General features: G+C 33.1%; 1 protein-coding gene and 2 long non-coding RNA genes across 11 annotated transcripts in view; 1 reads left to right on the top strand and 2 right to left on the bottom strand.

Moving 5' to 3' along the window:
* Positions 1-20,689, top strand: part of LOC127733112 (ras GTPase-activating-like protein IQGAP1) — a 231,346-nt gene that overhangs the window by 118,251 nt on the left and 92,406 nt on the right. The window contains exons 21-27 of the mRNA XM_052242397.1: positions 4,435-4,605; positions 5,903-5,986; positions 10,295-10,366; positions 12,281-12,350; positions 13,158-13,244; positions 13,621-13,742; positions 15,326-15,621. Of these exons, the coding sequence (XP_052098357.1) occupies positions 4,435-4,605; positions 5,903-5,986; positions 10,295-10,366; positions 12,281-12,350; positions 13,158-13,244; positions 13,621-13,742; positions 15,326-15,621 (902 nt within the window). The remainder of the gene's footprint in view (positions 1-4,434; positions 4,606-5,902; positions 5,987-10,294; positions 10,367-12,280; positions 12,351-13,157; positions 13,245-13,620; positions 13,743-15,325; positions 15,622-20,689) is intronic.
* The window catches only part of LOC127733198 (uncharacterized), a 116,357-nt gene that overhangs the window by 13,859 nt on the left and 81,809 nt on the right, over positions 1-20,689 (bottom strand). Inside the window, exon 1 of one of the 7 annotated variants that reach the window (XR_007996891.1) lies at positions 7,899-9,282. The exons of 5 other annotated variants lie outside the window; for them this stretch is intronic. This is a non-coding gene — a long non-coding RNA (uncharacterized LOC127733198). Of the gene's footprint in view, positions 1-3,901; positions 3,937-7,898; positions 9,283-20,689 lie in introns of those variants that run through there. One more of the 7 variants, XR_007996895.1, reaches the window with a different exon arrangement.
* On the bottom strand, positions 17,552-18,825 carry LOC127733193 (uncharacterized). Of its 3 annotated transcripts, none has more exons than XR_007996882.1 (3): positions 18,511-18,825; positions 18,004-18,172; positions 17,552-17,666 (listed from the first exon to the last, which is right to left on the bottom strand). It is a non-coding gene; the product is annotated as an uncharacterized LOC127733193 (long non-coding RNA). The 3 variants fall into 3 exon arrangements; XR_007996883.1 differs by having other exon boundaries at positions 17,835-18,172; XR_007996884.1 differs by having other exon boundaries at positions 18,342-18,825.

Below are 20,689 nucleotides of genomic sequence, written 5' to 3' on the forward strand. Positions count from 1 at the left end.
TAAAAACATACTCAGTTGATAAATAATTTAATGAATAACAACATGATATTTTATGTAAGCATATAACAACAATAAAATATGAGAAGAGCACAATGTTGACAAACACACGCAATAAATATTACAATGAGCACATACTGATACAATTGGATTACTTTTGGAAGCTGTCTCTAATTTAAGAGCTTGAATGTGGTCATTGCTATTAGCATGCTCTACAACGGCTGACTTTCGAAAATTTGTCGAACCAGCGGCTTTACAAAGTTATTTTTAAGTTTATGTTTTTGACAAATGTCACAAAACATGGCATTTAGCATACTGTCAAATCTTAACCATAAAAACAGTTGTAACCATTTATGAATAAAGCTTCTAGCATTTTTAGCAGATTTTGAATTTTGATCGGAATCGTCACGTTTACGTTTGCCCATGATGGCAGATTTGTAAAGTTCAATTTGAGACAAAGTCTTTATAACAGTCGGAGATTGTCATGATTGGATATTATTCTTTATGATTTTAATTATAAAAACAGTTTTTAATATGAAAACAAGAATAGAGAACGCCCCCCCTTATTTATTGGACAACTCAGCTTGGTATACCCAAGCGAAGCTATTCTCTGTGTTTTTCCTATATATTTTAGTAAATTTTCCCCTTGAGAGTACCCCAGTATTTAACACGATGTACAGTGTTAAATAAAATAATATATATCATACTTATTCATTTATAAATATCCTTATTTGAAGAATAACTTTTAAATATCAGGATACTTTTTTAAACTGAATGCTCATTTAAAATAATATCTATAAAGCGTAATTAAATAGGATGTTGTTCCATACACGCTTACATGTTTGACCTCGTTTACCTGATTACCTTTATGTACATTGTTATGCATCATTAATTCTATTGATAAAGACAAGCTAAGGACACCTCATCAAAGGTAACAAACCTGTAATCCGTGAATGATTTATGGCTTCAATATAACTTATTGAAGGGATAATTGTTTGACAGCTTGTTGTTATTTAAATAAAAGAAAACGTGTTTTTCTACTTTTTATTGATGTACACAAGCTAAAGACCAAGCCGTACATTTATGTACCCAGAGGATTAGACTAACTGAGACACTTCAAAGTATCTGAAATATGCTGCTTCTGTTTTATTAAACCCAATTATGACCGAAATATCTTTGTGAAATAGATTGCCACAATTATAAACTAAAATGCCTAAACGGACATGCCCAAAGCCCCAAAAGGACATTTTTATCGATCGATAGTTGGTAAAAATTGAAATGACCGTTTCATGAAAATGCCTTGAATAACAAAATGTGGCACACCAATTCTATTTGACCGTTTGAGGCTGAGAGCAGCTGGTCTTTTTATGAAAGTTTCGGTTAAGTCCGGAATATATGACCGTTTTGTAAGCCCTGTTCCTACCCTCCCACATACATTTTAATGGAATAGCCCTAATCAATCTTTAAAAACACTTCTTGTTGTTTCTATTCAAACCTGTATCAAATCTACATGCATGTCTTATCTCAGTTATTTTTATTATAAGGGCAAATCATTGGTTCCTGGCACAACTGTTTGTTTGAAGCTGAAAATGCTAGATATGATTTTCAGGAAATTTATTTAATGGTATTAAGGAAGATGTCTAGATTGAACCATGATATTGAATATCTCTTTTTATACGTCCGCAAAAAAATTTTTGTGGTCGTATATTGGTATGACGTTGGCGTCGTCGTCGTCGTCGTCCGGCGTCGTCGTCGTCGTCCGGCGTTGTCCGAAGACACATTGGTTTTCGCACTCTAACTTTAGTTTAAGTGAATGGATCTTTATGAAATTTAACCACAAGGTTCAATACCACAAAAGGAAGGTTGGGATTGATTTTGGGGGTTATGGTAATAACAGTAAAGGAATTAGGGGCCAAAAAGGGGCCAAAAATAAGCATTTTTGTAACTTCCAGACATAACTTGTGTGTTAGTGTATGGATCTCTCTGACATTGTACCACAAGGTTCCATATCACACAGGGAATGCTGGGATTGATTTTGGGGGTAATTGCCTCCAAATTTTAGGAATTAGGGGCCAAAAAAGGGGCAAAAAACAAGCATTTTTCTAGTTTCATGACAATAACTTGTGTGTAAGTGTATGGATCTTTCTGAAATTGTACTACAAGGTTCCATATCACAAAGGGAAAGCTGGGTTTGAGTTTAGGGGTAATTGCCCTAAACGTTTAGGAATTTGGGGCCAAAAAGGGGCCAAAAAACACATTTTTTTCTAGTTTCCAGACAATAACTTGTGTTCAAGTGTATGGATCTCTCTGAAATTGTACTGCAAGGTACCATACCACAAAGGGAAGGCTGGGATTGAGTTTGGGGGTGATGAATCATAATGGGGGTTCAAAAAATTTTGGGGGGGGATTTATTTTTTTTTCCTTTTTTTTTCTTTTTTTCCTTTTTTGTTTCTTTTAAAATTTTCCATTTTAAGTTGGTTATTTCTGATTTATATTTAAAATCAAATAATAATGATATGGTAGGAGATACACACCAAACAGGATGTGTAAATTATTATATAATAAGTATTGTGCAATAGCAAGAAATTTTCAATTGCACAGTATTGCACAATAGCAAGAAATCTTCAATTGCACAGTATTGCGCAATAGCAAGAAATCTTCAATTGCACAGTATTGCGCAATAGCAAGAAATATCCAATAGCACAATATTGCGCAATAGCAAGAAATTGTCAATTGTACAGTATTGCGCAATAGCAAGAAATATTTAATAGCACAGGATTGTGCAAAAGAAGATACTTCCTATAAATTGCTTATTTCTTGACCAATTTCAATGGGGTTTTTTTCTTGATTTCATGGGGTTCTTTAATATGCTGAATCTAACCGTGTATTTAGTTTTTGGATTTTGGGCCCCGTTTTTAAATTGGTCCACATTGAGGTCCAAAGGGTCCAAAATTAAACTTTGTTTGATTTCATCAAAAATTGAATTATTGGGGTTCTTTGATATGCCGAATCTAACTGTGTATTTAGATTCTTAAATTTTGGTTCCGTTTTCAAATTGGTCTACATTAAGGTCCAAAGGGTCCAAAATTAAACTTAGTTTGATTTTAACAAAAATTGAATTCTTAGGGTTCTTTGATATGCTGAATCTAAACATGTATTTAGATTTTTGATTATGGGCCCTGTTTTCAAGTTGGTCCAAATCGGGGTCCAAAATTAAACTTTGTTTGATTTCAACAAAAATTGAATATTTGGGGTTCTTTGATATGCTGAATCTAACCATGTATTTAGATTTTTGATTTTTGGGCCCCGTTATCAACTTTGTCCACATTGAGGTCAAAATGGTCCAAAATTAAACTTTGTTTGATTTCATCAAAAATTGAATTATTGGGGTTCTTTGATATGCCGAATCTAACCGTGTATTTAGATTCTTAATTTTTGGTTCCGTTTTCAAATTGGTCTACATTTAGGTCCAAAGGGTCCAAAATTAAACTTAGTTTGATTTTAACAAAAATTGAATTCTTAGGGTTCTTTGATATGCTGAATCTAAACATGTATTTAGATTTTTGATTATGGGCCCAGTTTTCAAGTTGGTCCAAATCGGGGTCCAAAATTAAACTTTGTTTGATATCAACAAAAATTGAATATATGGGGTTCTTTGATATGCTGAATCTAACCATGTATTTAGATTTTTGATTTTTGGGCCCCGTTATCAACTTTGTCCACATTGAGGTCAAAAGGGTCCAAAATTAAACTTTGTTTGATTTCATGAAAAATTGAATTCTTGGGGTTCTTTGATATGCTGAATCTAACCATGTATTTAGATTTTGGATATTGGACCATAATAGGTGAATGTCCAATTTAAAATTTTTAAGTTCTTAGACCACATTCAATCTGTGTTAGAAACCTATGCTGTGTCAAATATTTAATCACAATCCAAATCCAAAGCTGTATCAAGCTTGAATGTTGTGTCCATACTTCCCCCAACTGTTCAGGGTTCGACCTCTGCGGTCGTATCAAGCTGCGCCCTGCGGAGCATTTTATTTCTGTATAGATGAACACATGTGCAGTACAAATATTTTTGGGAATAAATACAGGTACATGTACTAATGTCAAGAGAAACAATGGCCAACTTTTCATATGAGCTGCAAAGCTCTTTGATTTGTCCTAAGGACTGACCTTTTGTTACAAATGATATTTTCTAGTAAGAAATTATGTTTGGTACTATATACTAGTAAGTCAAACCAAACAACTTTGCAGTTAGAACTAATAGTTTCAACAATGTGAGTTACCTCTGTTACGACAGAAATTATTGAACAATTTCATCTATAGTATTAAATTTCTGTTTTGTTGTTGCGGTTTTTTGTACCCTTTATTCTTTTCTAAGCTGTACCATGTGTACCATAAAGAAATCTTATACTTTTTTTGTTAATTATATAGAAAGTGATAACAGATATTACTTCAGCTCATGACAGAGGATTGTTTTTGAAAGCCAACGAATCATTTGTTGTAAAGATACAGTCACATACAAGAGGTTACCTGGCTAGGAAGCAGTACAAACAAAGACTTCATTTTATGCAAACACAAATTCCTGCTGTTGTGAAAATACAGGTAGAGTAATATTTGTAAAAACTTTAAAGAAAACAGTTGTTATTAAAGTGATGGAGTAAAAAGAATATTCTGGGACAGATCTGTTTTAATTATACATTATCCTGTTTTCTTGGTGACCATATTTGTGAGAAACGGCCATTGTTTCTTGTCACAACTATAACACAGTTGATAGCATGAATTAAAAATACTCTTTTGAATGTATATATACAGTTTTGTCTCTCTTTGACAAAGTAGAAAAAGCTAGACTTAGGCAGGCTGTTTCTGCCGAAGCAGCGTCAACAATGTATTAATTTGTGATTAGGTCAGTTCAGGTAATGGGTAACGACTAATGGTAGGTCCATGATAAATGTAATGCAGTTGTATTAGTATTGGCACATTTCATTTCCATGGCGATTAATTGCCCCACCCCCTCAGCCATTTTAGAAAAAGCTACATACAGATATATGTATCAGGTATCAGAATGAGAGTTTTTATACGCCCGTTTACGGGACGTATTATGGTATACCGTTGTCCGTCTGTTCTTCCGTCAGTTTGTCCGTCGTCAACATGTCGGACATTGACTCAAAAACGCTTTAACCATTTTGCATAAAACTTTGGTGAATTGTTTATATCTATTGACGTGAGCTCCCTTTCCTTTTTTATAAATTTTAGATTTTACGTTTCCGAGTTACAGGGTTTTATTCATTAAAAAAGGGGGGATTTTCCAGTTTTCGAACAATAACTCAAAAATGCTGTCAGCAATTCTCATGAAACTTTGGTGAATTTTTTATATCTATTGATGTAAGCTCCCTTTACATTTTCATAAATTTCTAATATGACATTGAGAATTAATTGAACTTTATTTGTTTATAGTTTGACAACAGATTTACTAAGTATTGCGCAACAGCACAGTGTATTGCACAACAGCAAGAAATTTTTTAATTGAATATAAATTCAATTCATTTAACCAACTTCAAGTTCTTTGACAACATTTATTCAGAAACCTATAATATGTCAAATATTTAATTACAATCCAAATTCAGACCTGTATCAAGCTTGAATATTGTGTCCATTTTTGCCCCATCTGTTCAAGGTTGGATCTCTGCGGGCATATCCAGCTGCGCTCAGCGAAGCAGTTTATAAGAATTGCCATACTCAATGATTCACATTTTTCACATTAATTCAAACCTCTCAATAATTTCTAAATTTACAGTACCTAAATTACAAAAAAACGAGATATATCTGTGTCAACAGATTATTACAATGAGTTAAGATAGTTAGAAAAAATGATATCTTTTCTAAATAATACATATTGTAGGCTGCTTGGAAGGGTTCTAAACAGAAAAGAAAATATCAAGAAAGATTACAGTACCTACAGGATAAAGGAGACACAGCTGTTAAGGTAGTTTGATTAAATTAAACAGATAAAGAAGATCTACAAATGTACCAATAGACTGAAACAATTGAATGACTTCTTATAGTGGTTTTTATACGCCTGTTTACGGGACGTATTATGGTATACCGTTGTCTGTCCGTCCGTCGTCAACATGTCGGACATTAATTCAAAAACGCTTTTACCAATATGCATGAAACTTTGGTGAATTGTTTATATCTATTGACATGAGCTCCCTTTTGTTTTTTATAAATTTCAGATTTACAATTTCCGAGTTTTGGGGTTTTATTCATTAAAAAAGGGGGAATTTTCCAGTTTTCGGACAATAACTCAAATACAATTTCACCAATTTGCATGAATCTTTTTGTGAATTGTTCATATCTATTGACGTGAGCTCCCTTTGGTTTTTTATAAATTTCGGATTTACCGTTTCCGAGTTTTGGGGGTTTTATTCATTAAAAAAGGGGGGATTTTCCAGTTTTCAGAGAATAACTCAAAAAAAAATTTCACCAATTTACATGAAACTTTTGTGAATTGTTCATATCTATTGACATGAGCTCCCTTTCATTTTTTTATAAATCTCAGATTTACCGTTTCCGAGTTATGGGGTTTTATTCATTAAAAAAGGGGGGATTTTCCAGTTTTCAGACAATAACTCAAAAACAATTTCACCAATTTGCAAAAAACTTTGGTGAATTGTTTATTTCTATTGACATGAGCTCCCTTTTGATTTTTATAAATTTCAGACTATACGTTTCCGATTTATGGGGTTTTATTCATTACAAAATGGGGATTTTCCAGTTTTCGGACAATAACTCAAAAATGCTTTCAGCATGTTTTATGAAACTTTGGTAAATTGTTTATATCTATTTTTGTAAGCTCCCTTTTGATTTCTATCAATTTTCGATTTTACATTTCCGAGTTATAAGATTTTATTTGTTTATAGTCTGACAACAGATTAACTAAGTATTGCGCAACAGCACAGTGTATTGCACAACAGCAAGAAATCTTTCATATAACCAATTTCAAGTTCTTTGACTACATTTATTCAGAAACCTATAATATATCAAATATTTAATTACAATCCAAATTCAGACCTGTATCAAGCTTGAATATTGTGTCCATTTTTGCCCCAACTGTTCAGGGTTGGACCTCTGCGGGCGTGTCCAGCTGCGCTCAGCGAAGCAGTTTATTGCCATTTGATGACAATTTTGACTTATTTTCTAGTTTTTATACTACCGCAAAAAAAGCGGTCGTATATTGGTATGACGTTGGCGTCGTCGTCGCTGTCCGAAGACACATTGGTTTTCGCATTTTAACTTTAGTTTAAGTGAATGGATCTCTATGAAATTTTACCATAAGGTTCAATACTATAAAAGAAAGGTTTGGATTGATTTTGGGGGTTATGGTACCAACAGTTAAGGAATTAGGGGCCAAAAAGGGGCCAAAAATAATCATTTTTGTAACTTCCAGAAATGACTTGTGTGTTAGTGTATGGATCTCTCTGACATTGTACCACAAGGTTCCATATCACAAAGGGAATGCTGGGATTGATTTTGGGGTAATGGCCTAAAATTTTTAGGAATTAGGGGCAAAAAAAGGGGCAAAAACAAGCATTTTTCTAGTTTCCAGACAATAACTTGTGTTCAAGTGTATGGATCTCTCTGAAATTGTACTGCAAGGTACCATACCACAAAGGGAAGGCTGGGATTGAGTTTGGGGGTAATGAATCATAAGGGGTTTCAAAAAATTTTTGGGGGGGGGGGGGGGGGGATTTTTTTTTCCTTTTTTTTTCTTTAAAATTTTCCATTATAAATTGGTAATTTCTGATTTATATATAAAATCAAATAATAATGATATGGTTTGAATAGGTAAATTAAAATTATAAGTTCTTAGACGACATTCATTCTGTGTCAGAAACCTATGCTGTGTCAAATATTTAATCACAATCCAAATTCAGAGCTGTATCAAGCTTGAATGTTGTGTCCATACTTGCCCCAACTGTTCAGGGTTCGACCTCTGTGGTCGTATTAAGCTGTGCCCAGCAGAGCCTTTTATTGCCTTTTATATCTAAAAATATAGTAGATTAAAACAGCAATATTGAATGCGGCAAGTTATTGTTTTCATTTTCAAAATGCCTTATTAAACAATTGAATTTCTGCAGTGCAGAAAAGGAAACTCTGTGAAAGAAATGGAAAACCATAACATGATGCCTTTTAAAAATATTGAGATTGTTGCCTTGGACAGAAAACTCTTACACTAGTATGCCATCATGTGTAGTTGACCATATCATACAGACATTTTGATTTGATAATTTTTACAGGAGTTTTGGGACTAATTTTTATACGACCGCAAAAAATTTTATTTGGTATATTGCTATAAGGTCATCGGCGGCATAAGTGTATGGATGTCTATGAAATTGTACCACAAGGTTCCATACCACAAAGGGAAGATTGGGATTGACTTTGGGGGTTATGGCCCAAACCGTTCAGGAATTAGGCGCAAAAAAGGGGGGAAAAACAAGGTTTTTCTGGTTAATGGACAATTACTTAAGTATTAGTCTATGGATCTCTATGAAATTGAAACACAAGGTTCCATACCACACACAGAAGGTTGGGGTTGATTTTGTGGGTTGTGGCTTTAATCGTTAAGGAACTAGAAGCCAAATAGGGGCCAAAAACAAGAATTTTCTAATATTGGCTAAGCTGGTTCTAACATAAATTATTTCTGATCTATATAAAGTAACAACAAATACTGATATGGCAGGAGATACACACCAAACAGGGTGTGTAAATTATTATATTTAGTTTGTAAACAGATTTACTAAGTATTGCCCAACAGCAAAGTATTGCACAACAGCAAGAAATCTTCAATTGAAAATAAATACAAATCTTTTAACCAATTTCAATGAGGATTAATTTAAAGTCTTGAAGTATTTGAGGTTTTTACCATGTGTTACTATATTGGATATTTTGACATTTTTAAATAGGTCTTCATTGAGGTCCAAAGGGTCCAAAATTAGACTTTGTTTGATATCATCAAAAACAGAATTCTTGTGGTTCTATGATATGTTAAATCTTACTGTGCATTCAGATTTTTAATTTTGGGCCCTGTTTTCAAATTAGTCCATATTAAGGTCCAAAGGGTCCAAAATTAAACTTTTTTTTTATATATATGCTGAATCTAACCATGGAATTAGATTTTGGATATTGGACCATTAAGTAGATTAAATGTCCCATTTCAAATTTTTAAGTTATCTGACCACATTTATTCTGTGACAGAAATCTATAATGCGAGCACATTATTTTTATGGCCCTGCTGTAAAGTGGTCAGGGCCATATAGTGTTACCCTTATCCGTCATTTTGCAACAAATAGTTATAATAGAAAAACAAAGGATATGGGGTATCCATCCATGACACAAAATCAGTACATGCACTGCAAAAAACACACAAAAAGCAAAGGAACAATGCTTTTATTGCTGTTCTTCATCTGAAAGTCACAGTGAGGCCTTCAACACGGAGCAAAAAAACTCTTACCTCCCTACGAGGTTAAGACGGCCCCTAGCACCGACATGAGTGGAATTTTTTGCAAAAATACAGACTTTTTTTCAAAACGCCATCACATATTGAGATGATATTTAGTATGTGAGTCTGCTATGATGAGTTACAGGTCAAGTTTAAGTTTGGTTCCGCTCTGCTGATTTTTGCTGAAAATTACGGGCTGTGGACTTAGAAAATTTCGTGAAAATGACATTTATACGGAGTTTCATACTCAAATTTCCACTCCTAAAAATGGCTTCAAGCTTTTTTGGTGAGCGGGCCCATTCGTGTCACTCTGACACATCTAGTCTCTTTTGTACCACAATGACACTTTGTGAATCAAACTCTTATGTTACCATTTAACAGAAAGTTCTCTTACTTGGTAGGTTTGTTTGCTATCATGTGTTGACCATATTGTACCCTCATTTTGATGGAAGTTAATTTATTTTTACCATATTTTGACTATCATACCACAATTAGACAGTGTAACATACATGTACATATTAAATTTCTCATTTATACAGCATCGTGTGACATTTCCCTATGGCGAAGGAATGTTGTTACCTTGGTTGTGATGAAAAAAAAAGATTATATTTGATATTTGGAAAAAAGTATTTGAACAACTTAGTTTCAGCCTCTAATTTGTTATAGCTTAAATTAGTTTTGCTTTTCAGTCAGTGTGATGCATTAGGAGCGTATGTTGGTTAGGACAACTTTTCAAGTTCGTTTTTATTTTTTCTGATATTATATGAATTGTTTTTTTTTGTATAATTGCAGATTCAGTCATTTGTCAGAATGTGGAAAGCTATGAGGGATTTCAAGAAAAGATTACAATACTTCAAAGATAATGTATGCATGGATTAGATAGCATTTTATTTTAAGGATGTTCGCTACTCTTTTTGTCAGATATTCGGAATCCTCTAGTTTTATCCATGTAGCCAAATTTTGCCCACTAACCCCCACTTTTCTTTTCATAGTTTTAGTACATATAGTTAAAAAAAACATTTTTGAAAATTTTATAAACTGCTTGTTATTAGTCCCCTACTGACGAAGTCGAAGGGGACTTTAGGTTTGCACTCTGTCTGTCTGTCTATCTGTCTGTCTGTCTGTCTGTCCTTCCATCCGTCAGTCCAGACTAAGTTCGAATTTTGTTCCTGTCGAATGAATTTGTCAAGAGTTATGGTCCTTTCACTCAAATAATCAGTTTTTCACATTTTTTTCGTCATGCTTGAAGATATTGACTTGATATTTTTTATATAGTTTACACCATGACAAGTTATAGATCAAATTAGCATTTTGTTCCAGTACAATGAATTTTTAACCGGTAGCGGGCTATGTATTGCCATGCAATACTCTCAGAATGCTTGTTTTTTCATAGTTTTTGAAAAAAATATTCCCAATGTTAAATGTATGAAAATCTACAGAGAATCATTTCCCACCAAATTTTCAATTGCTTATAACTCAAAAACAAGATCATGGACCTTTCATTTTGTTCTGCTATCTAAGTTCTGTTATTTATATGCTATCAATTTAAAACAGTCTTTCAAAAAGCTTTGTTATTTTTAAACAGAGGAGCAAACATCCTTAAATTATAATCATATTGAGCAACTTATAAAATAATTGGAGTCTTATATTGAGGTTAATCAATACAGAATTATGGAGGTTTCAAACAATTTAAATCTTTAAAAATGTAATAGGAAAATGAAATGACAAGTCTTAAAGCCACTTTTTTGTTAAATTTTGATAATGTTAATCTAGACTGTATATTATTTATCAAGGTTATTTATGATTTTCTGTTTTTGTCTTGAATGTGACAAATGTTGCAGAATGTGAGTCAAAGGGAGGAAGGTCAACTTTGTAAACAAAGAATATATTTCAGAAGATGATAGCATGTTTGCATCAAGTGCTGGAGGTTGTGGGTTGGAACCCTGGCTGGGTCAAATCAAAGACTTTAAAATTGGTATTTGTTGCTTCTCTACTAAGTTTGCTGCATTTAGGAGTAAAAGCAAAGACTGGTTGGCTCGGAGTCAGAATAATGTGTCTGGGTAAGATGACATGTCTTCCTGTTGACTGTTACCTTGTGAACTAGCACGTTAAAATATCTGGCCCTGTACAAATCAGGATTAATATTCATATTACATTACATGTTCTCGTCCTGAATATGCACTTAATTTGCTGCTGGACGTTAAACAGCCATCCATCATAAGAAGGAGATAGAAGAGCTGGATACTCATTATCTTGAAGAAAGTTGCCTTCAGTTATTATGAGTTAAAAAACATCTATATTTGGTATATAAAGTCATTGTAAGTGTTCCATGTCAATTAGACCAAGTTCACCTGACCCCCACCTCTTTTAATGGTTCACTTGACCCTGGCTTAATTTGTAGTTCAGTGATCAATGAGATACTATGAATAATACATTGTAGGTCAAACTATATTCATGAATAGAATGATATGAGCATGTCCCTGACAGAGTTCATGGATATTTTAGCTTCTGCACTCTTGTATTTATTAAGTCAGTTTCCAAGATTTGATTAATAATAGATCATCTATATTTGTTATATATAATAATTGTAAATTGTAAGGTGTATTTGTTGGTCTGGCAGGGGACATCTGAACTTCAACTCATTCTCGTGGTTAAATTTTTGTGATTAGATCAGTTTTTCAGATACTCCTTAAGTGATAAGTCAACTATTTAGTGTAGTCATTTTGTAAAAGATAAAGCGTTATATTGTTACAAAATGTCATTTAACTATATTTATAGGAAGCTGCAGTAGTCAAAATCCAGGCATTTGTCAGATCCAACAAAGCTAGGCATGATTACAGAGCATTAAGTATGTAATAGTTTATATATTAACACAACATTAGTCTTTAGTATTAAACAACTATAATTAGAAAATATAAAGCATGCAATAAATGTAGATTCTACTACTGCATCAAGTGTGATATGATATTTCTCCACTAGACACCTGTGCATTTTCAATTGAAAACGAGGCTTGTCAATCGTTTTTAAGTATTTGAAATTAAGATGTGTTTTCTAATGATTTTTATACAGTATGTTGGCAAACTTGAATTAAATTAAATGCTCAGGTAGCATCAGCATTTGAAAAAAGAAACTTATGTTTTTATAAAGAATTACTGTGATAGTACTTTTATTCGTGGATATCAATTTTCGTGGTTTGAGCAAGAGTTACATGTTTGTGGGTTCTTAAATTCGTGGTTTTTAGTTTTCTGAAAAAAAATCTAGCGAGGAATTTGAAGCCATCAGAAACAAAGATTCTTGAAAATATTCATATGTTGTTTTGTAATGATTTGTGGGACATTGCAAAATAAGGTGTTCATTTTCCTGTATTTGTTTGTCTTTTCATTACTGACAACCTTCATCAAATTTTTAATAAAATAATTGCTTTCTGAAATAAGCTGATTCATCTATGCTTATAAATTGTCTCGATAGAAAGAAATTGGACAACAGTTGTTCTATTTCGTTGGACACTTAAATTTGTGGATAAAGCCATCCACAAAAACCACGAAAATTGGATCCCCATGGATAAAAGTACTTTCACAGTACAACAATTAACAAAAAACTAAATGACAGATACTATGTTTAATTATGTATTTAACTATTAAGTATCTGTTTACAGTGATGGAAGAAAACCCACCTTTAAATGTTGTACAGAGATTTGTTCATTTATTGGATGCTAGTGATGTAGATTACTCAGAGGAAATAGGTATGAAGTTAGCACCCATGAAAACATCAACTATTAATTAAATAACTTTTATTTAACCAGAAGTCTATTACTTCTACTTTTCTGTGTAGTGAACTCTTTGTAATTAACACATTTCTCCTTCATGCTATGTTAGAATTAAATGATTTATTTTTGTAATAGCACTGTAGGTAGAATTTTCCAGAGCCCTAATTTTTCAAATGAATACCCTTTGAACTTAGGAAACATGAATTAATTCCAGTACAAATTTTTGTCCACAGCTCTTACTTAATTTTCATTTCTTTTTTAAGTTGTTTCATTAGATTTACTGGTGGGGTCAAGACCCAAAATAGAGGATAGCTTTAGATATAGCAGAAATGAAAGGTTTTTTATATTTTAGAATTGCAGAAGTTACGTCAGAAGGTGGTTACAGAAATTCGATCAACGAAACAACTAGAAACTGATTTAGATCAAATGGATATCAAAATAGGGTTACTCATTAAAAACAGGATATCTTTGCAGGTAAATGTAAAAACAATTCTTATGTTTTAAGTTTTTTTTCTTCATAATAGATTTCAAATAGATCAAAGTGATTGATGCAGAATTATTTAGTTGTGTCTTGGTGGTACACATTACTGGTACAGAAGACTCCACTGAAGCAGATATCTGCTAAAACGAATATAACTGCTATAGTCATATTATTTCAAAACACCAACCCTTTCCTATTTATGGAAATTTCATACTTTATTTGAATATTGGACATCAGAACATATCAGCAAATCAAATAGGAATGTTCATGAAAATTCTGTCAAAACCATGCACAATCAGATATTTTTAATATTTTTCTGATAGGAATTTATGTAATCTTTCAGACAAGAAAATTTAGTTTCTTCTTATAGAGGGAGAAACTATTTCTAAATAAGATGCCTTTACATCTATGAAACTCTTTGTGACCTTAAAGGGTTGAAATTGGAAACACCACAGAAGAAAAGATAAAAAGTATTACACATATACATTGATAAATCCATTGTCACAATAAATGTTGCATAGTTTAATTACTTCATTAATGCATCCTCTTATGAAGATAAAGCCACAGAATATGGAATATACGTGGATAATTAATTCTTATCAGTTCTTACTTGATTCTCATTAATCCAATTTTATTTTGAGAGTATTATTATCAAGTTTCTTTTCAAGGGTATTATTGACATAACTCAGAACATTTTAATTTGATAGTTTTTACTGCATGTGTCCTGTGACACAGGTCTAGTAACCGCTAGACTCTATCAATCATTTACCTGTCTGCAAGACGTAGAAAGTTCAATGCTTTTTTTGGCTTCGATGATAAGCACAATTTTATATTTGGTCTGCAGCTTGATAATATTGACAATTTTTATGGCCCACCTAGGGGCTTTATGTTTTTTCGGTCAATGCTTCAGTTTGTTCGTTCGTTCGTTCGTCCGTCCGTCCGTCTGTCTGTCCCGCTTCAGGTTAAAGTTTTTGGTCAAGGTAGTTTTTGATGAAGTTGAAGTCCAATCAACTTGAAACTTAGTACACATGTTCCCTATGATATGATCTTTCTAATTTTAATGCCAAATTTTGATTTTTTTTTTATGAAGAAAAAAATGATCAAAACATTAACAAAACTGTGTCCATGGTGTAAGTGAATAATATAAAGACTTAAATAACTACAGACAAGTTTTTATTGATATTTAATATGAAGATCTCCCACTTGTGTCATAATAGCCAGGGAAGCCATCGTCTCAGAGTAGCTTCTGTCAGGCCGGCTATCGATGAAAGGGTTAAAACAAAAGATGTAAATGATAGTAATTTTAAGACTTTCAGTTCTTTCTAAAGTTGTCTTGAATAAAAGAGTGCAGTGTTGGTAAAAATATTGACACAAAAGTGAGATTTAAAAAAACAACATGCAAATGACATATGATTAAAGCTTTTAAATGGTTAGAATCAAATGAAAATTAAATGAGAAATGGTCACATGATGTCTGTAGTGTAGATGGGGAGTACACACTAGGACTATGCTCTAAACATGATAAAACAAATTACATAGATTATTTGTGTTTGCATATGAATTTATTCTTTTAATAGGATGTTGTTAGTCAGGACAAAAAACTATCTAAACACAAAGAAGACAGAAGTATCCCAAAAGGTCTAAAGGCCTTAAATAAGGATTGTCATGACCGTCTAGAAGCTTACCAACATCTGTTTTATTTATTGCAAACTAATCCTACTTACCTTGCCAAGCTCATTTTTGAAATGCCACAAAGTAAAACAACAAAATTCATGGAATCAGTTATTTATTCATTGTTTAATTATGGATCTAACCAACGTGAAGAATATCTCCTTATTCGACTCTTCAAAAAGGCATTAGAAGAAGAAATTGCGTAAGTAACTTATAGATGAAAATGTACATAAAAAAGTGATTTAATGTTTGTACATATTCATAGTATGCAGACCATTTTTGAACTTTAAATTATACATTTGTGTAAATAGAAATACATTTTGAGAAGCTAGGTATACACAGACCTGCCAACCTTAACAATTTATGGGAGATTTTACCTATTCGAGGTGTTGACCTGAATTTTGCAATTCTTTATTATATCAGATAAACACCTCAAAACAGTCACTCAGATGAGTTTAAAGGGCACATACATACTCATTCAAACAATGTAGTAGTAGATTAAAAACACTTATGACAATATGAGAGTAGCATTAGGTCCTCTTGTGCATAAAATCCCTCATGAAGATTTTGAAAAGTTGGCAGGTGTGGGTATACACCTTAGCCAAACTCTCCTTTGACTGCATTAAATCTGGATGTTTATTGCAATATCAACATTTATGACTTGATTGTAGCTCTCCCAGTGTAATTGGGTAAAATTTCCTTCTTATTTGAACAGTTTGATTTCATGATAAAAACTATAACATAGATCTATTTGGACTGCTGACAATGAGAGTGAAACATTTACGATAAAGTTTGATAAATGAATTATTTTAGAATATGTCAAAAGTTAAAACTGTAAACGTAGATCTTATGCTTTTTGAAAACTAGAAATGTATCTTATTGAAAAACAAGTTTAGTGCAAATATATACAAATTTTTACATAGAAATAATGACTGAAAGTGAAACATCTGTTAACTTTGTTATTATTATATGATATTAAAACATAATTATATAGAACAAAGAAAAAGACCCAACAGCAGGATGAAATACCTGGGAATGAATTAATACTTAAAGCATAGAAAAATGAGTATTTATAAAACATAACAGGGAATTAAACAAAAAAAATGAAAATAATGCTACACAAAGACAACAACATCGTAGATTACTGCAAGGAAAATCTTTATTATGGTCTACATGTTTCGCCACTTACGGTGGCGTCTTCAGGACAAATAAACATAGAAAACAAATACTGAAGTACATAAAATGCGGTGCATATGGGGTTACAAAGGTTAACAAGACGTAACGTCACAATAATTAATTTGACAACGTTAAAATGAAAGTGAAAGTAAAAGTTAATAATGAATTGTCAGTGTCTTTTCCAAAATGGACAACACCTCACAGGACATTCCGTACCATTCCAAAAGGCTTCACTCGGAAAGAGGTACTACTTCCAATTGCGTCGGGAATGTTGTAAGATGTATGGTAGTCGCACATGTAGGGCATGGTGAATGTTGTGGTGAATTGGTTACATTTTGCGGTTGTGGTACACTATCCATGTTGCAAGTTTATTTCAACAATAATCGTGTGGTTCTGCGGTTCAGTACGTTTTGCGGTGGTCTTCTTTTGATCTTGAGTGGTAGTAGTTCATTTGTTGACTTTCTAGAATAATTCGGCAATCTCGGAAGGGGTCGATATTGTCAATGCGGTGTGGTTGTCAAATACAACGCTGGTTTGGCAAAGGTGGATCGTCTAGATGCAGGGGTTCACAAAAAAAATAATAGGTTGCAACGAGTGAACCAACACCTTCTAACGGTACAGGCTGGTAGAGAGTAATCAGGATGGATACCCGCAGGTATTATTTTTTTTGTGAACCCCTGGATGTTGTTGTCTTTGTGTAGCATTATTTTCCTGAGGTTTTAAGACAACCGCAGCATACCTCCGGGTATCCATCCTGATTACTCTCTACCAGCCTGTACCGTTAGAAGGTGTTGGTTCACTCGTTGCAACCTATTATTATACCCCACGCAACGAGTTGCGGAGGGTATAATGTTTTTGACCCGTCCATTCGTCCGTCTGTCCGTCCGTCAGTCCGTCAGTCCGTCAGTCCTGTTTCTTGTCATCGCAACTCCTCTCAAACCACACAATTGAATTGCGATTCAATTTTTTTTCTAGGAGTTACGCCCCTTTGAACTTATTTACTTTAATGTACTACTGCAACAGTTTGTCATCGCAACTCCTCTGATACCACACAACAGAATTTCATGAAACCTTTTTAGATAATAAGGACATACTATGTAGATGTGCATATCGACAGGAAATTACGGTTCAATTTTTTTTCTAGGAGTTACGCCCCTTTGAACTTATTTGCTTCAATGTACTATGCAACAGTTTGTCATCACAACTCCTCTGATACCACATAATAGAATTTCATGAAACCTTTTTAGATAATAAGGACATACTATGTAGATGTGCATATCGACAGGAAATTATGGTTCAATTTTTTTTCTAGGAGTTACGCCCCTTTGAACTTATTTACTTTAATGTACTACTGCAACAGTTTGTCATCACAACTCCTCTGATACCACACAACAGAATTTCATGAAACCTTTTTAGATAATAAGGACATACTATGTAGATGTGCATATCGACAGGAAATTACGGTTCAATTTTTTTTCTAGGAGTTACACCCCTTTGAACTTATTTGCTTCAATGTACTACTGCAACAGTTTGTCATCACAACTCCTCTGAAACCACACAACAGAATTTCATGAAACCTTTTTAGATAATTAGGACATACTATGTAGATGTGCATATCGACAGGAAATTACGGTTCAATTTTTTTTCTAGGAGTTACGCCCCTTTGAACTTATTTACTTTAATGTACTACTGCAACAGTTTGTCATCGCAACTCCTCTGATACCACACAACAGAATTTCATGAAACCTTTTTAGATAATAAGGACATACTATGTAGATGTGCATATCGACAGGAAATTATGGTTCAATTTTTTTTCTAGGAGTTACACCCCTTTGAACTTATTTGCTTCAATGTACTACTGCAACAGTTTGTCATCACAACTCCTCTGAAACCACACAACAGAATTTCATGAAACTTTGTAGATAATAAGGTCATACTATGTAGATGTGCATATCGACAGGAAATTATGATTCAATATTTTTTCTAGGAGTTACGCCCCTTTGAACTTATTTGCTTCAATGTCTTCTGCAACAGTTTTTCATCGCAACTCCTCTGAAACCACACAACATAATTTCATGAAACTTTGTAGATAATAAGGACATACTATGTAGATGTGTATATTGACAGGAAATTATGATTCAATTTTTTTTTCTTACACATATTTTATTTCTCAAATGACAATGTGAGGACGTGGGGTATGTGAGCGCGCTCACTAAGGTTCTTTAATTTTTTTTGTGAACCCCTGCACTAGACGATCCACCTTTGCCAAATCAGCGTTGTATTTGACAACCACATCGCATTGACAATATCGACCCCTTCCGAGATTGCCGAATTATTCTAGAAAGTCAATAAATGAACTACTACCACTCAAGATCAAAAGAAGACCACCCCAAAACGTACTGAACCGCAGAACTGCACGATTATTGTTGAAATAAACTTGCAACATGGATAGTGTACCACAACCGCAAAATGTAACCAATTCACCATAACTTCCACCATGCCCTACATGTGCGACTACCATACATCTTACAACATTCCCGACGCAATTGGAAGTAGTACCTCTTTCCGAGTGAAGCCTTTTGGAATGGTACAGAATGTCCTGTGAGGTGTTGTCCATTTTGGAAAAGACACTGACAATTCATTATTAACTTTTACTTTCACTTTCATTTTAACGTTGTCAAATTAATTATTGTGACGTTACGTCTTGTTAACCTTTGTAACCCCATATGCACCGCATTTTATGTACTTCAGTATTGGTTTTCTATGTTTAAATTGTCCTGAAGACGCCACCGTAAGTGGCGAAACATGTAGACCATAATAAAGATTTTCCTTGCAGTAATCTACGATGTTGTTGTCTTTGTGTAGCATTATTTTCCTGAGGTTTTAAGACAACCGCAGCATACCTCCGGGTATCCATCCTGATTACTCTCTACCAGCCTGTACCGTTAGAAGGTGTTGGTTCACTCGTTGCAACCAAAAAAAAATGAAAATCCAAAGAATCTGAAAAGGATAAGTTGTTACAAGACTTACCTCAAAGGATATATATTGTGATCCAATGTAAAAATTATTGATGATGACCCTAAACGCCACTAAACATGCCCACCATCTTTACCCAAAATAGAAAAATTGATAAAAAGTTTAACACCAAATAATCTGAAAAATATGATCTACAGCTGATTCCTTTTCCAGCACATTACATTTGCTCAATTTAGAGATTAAATCTTTTTACAATTGCACACCAAATTTTATTACATTTGCTGATGTTTATTTGACAGGTAACACAATTAAAATATATTGATCATTTATGATAAATTTCAACATTATAAAACAAACAAAAGGGGGAAAAGGTCAAACTTTTTCATATTTGAGGTGATAGAATGGAAAAAAGGCAATGGTTTGCTTAATTGAAAAAAAAACCCTATTCCCTCAATTTGAAAAAAAAAAAAAAACCTCGAAAGCATATATAAACAAAACTTTTATTGCTGTTCTTCATTTCAAAATCTTAGTGAGGTCTTTTTCAAATCCTTTAAATGTTGATCATTTGATCAATTTTATTAAGCAATCCTCCAAAAATTATAAGTTCTATAGGCTTTATACATATAAATGATTGTAAACATTGAAGAGTAAACAGTACTCTGGCATTCGGTTTCATAAGAATATTAAATAGTGATCCTTTATAAGGGTGTGGGGAGCATGTCTGTTGGTTTCACTTAGCATCTGACAAGCCATAAGTCCTTTTGTCATAATATGAAACCATATCAAATATATGTTGATATATCAAAAATTATTTCCGGAAATTTTACTTAAGTATACCTGTGTTTTCCTGTAAAATGAATGAGTGGAAATGTTCTAATAAAACTATGAGCAATTTTAGGGATTCTTAGGTGCAAATGTAATGCACCATGCTTTTCAATCTTGACAGAAATGAAACATTTATGCTTCAAAACTTTACACATTTGTGATTTCTTTTATTGCAAACTAAATGAAACTCTTCCACAGAGTCATCTCCTCTTTGTCAAGGTATTTAAACTTTTGTCCGTTCTATTGTCCATTGAATAGATACATAGCTATTGTTCTTTGTAAAGTTTATTCAC

This window comes from Mytilus californianus, unplaced genomic scaffold (genome assembly GCF_021869535.1).
Source record: "Mytilus californianus isolate M0D057914Y unplaced genomic scaffold, xbMytCali1.0.p SCAF_3, whole genome shotgun sequence".
NCBI classification, from domain to species: Eukaryota; Metazoa; Mollusca; class Bivalvia; order Mytilida; family Mytilidae; genus Mytilus; species Mytilus californianus.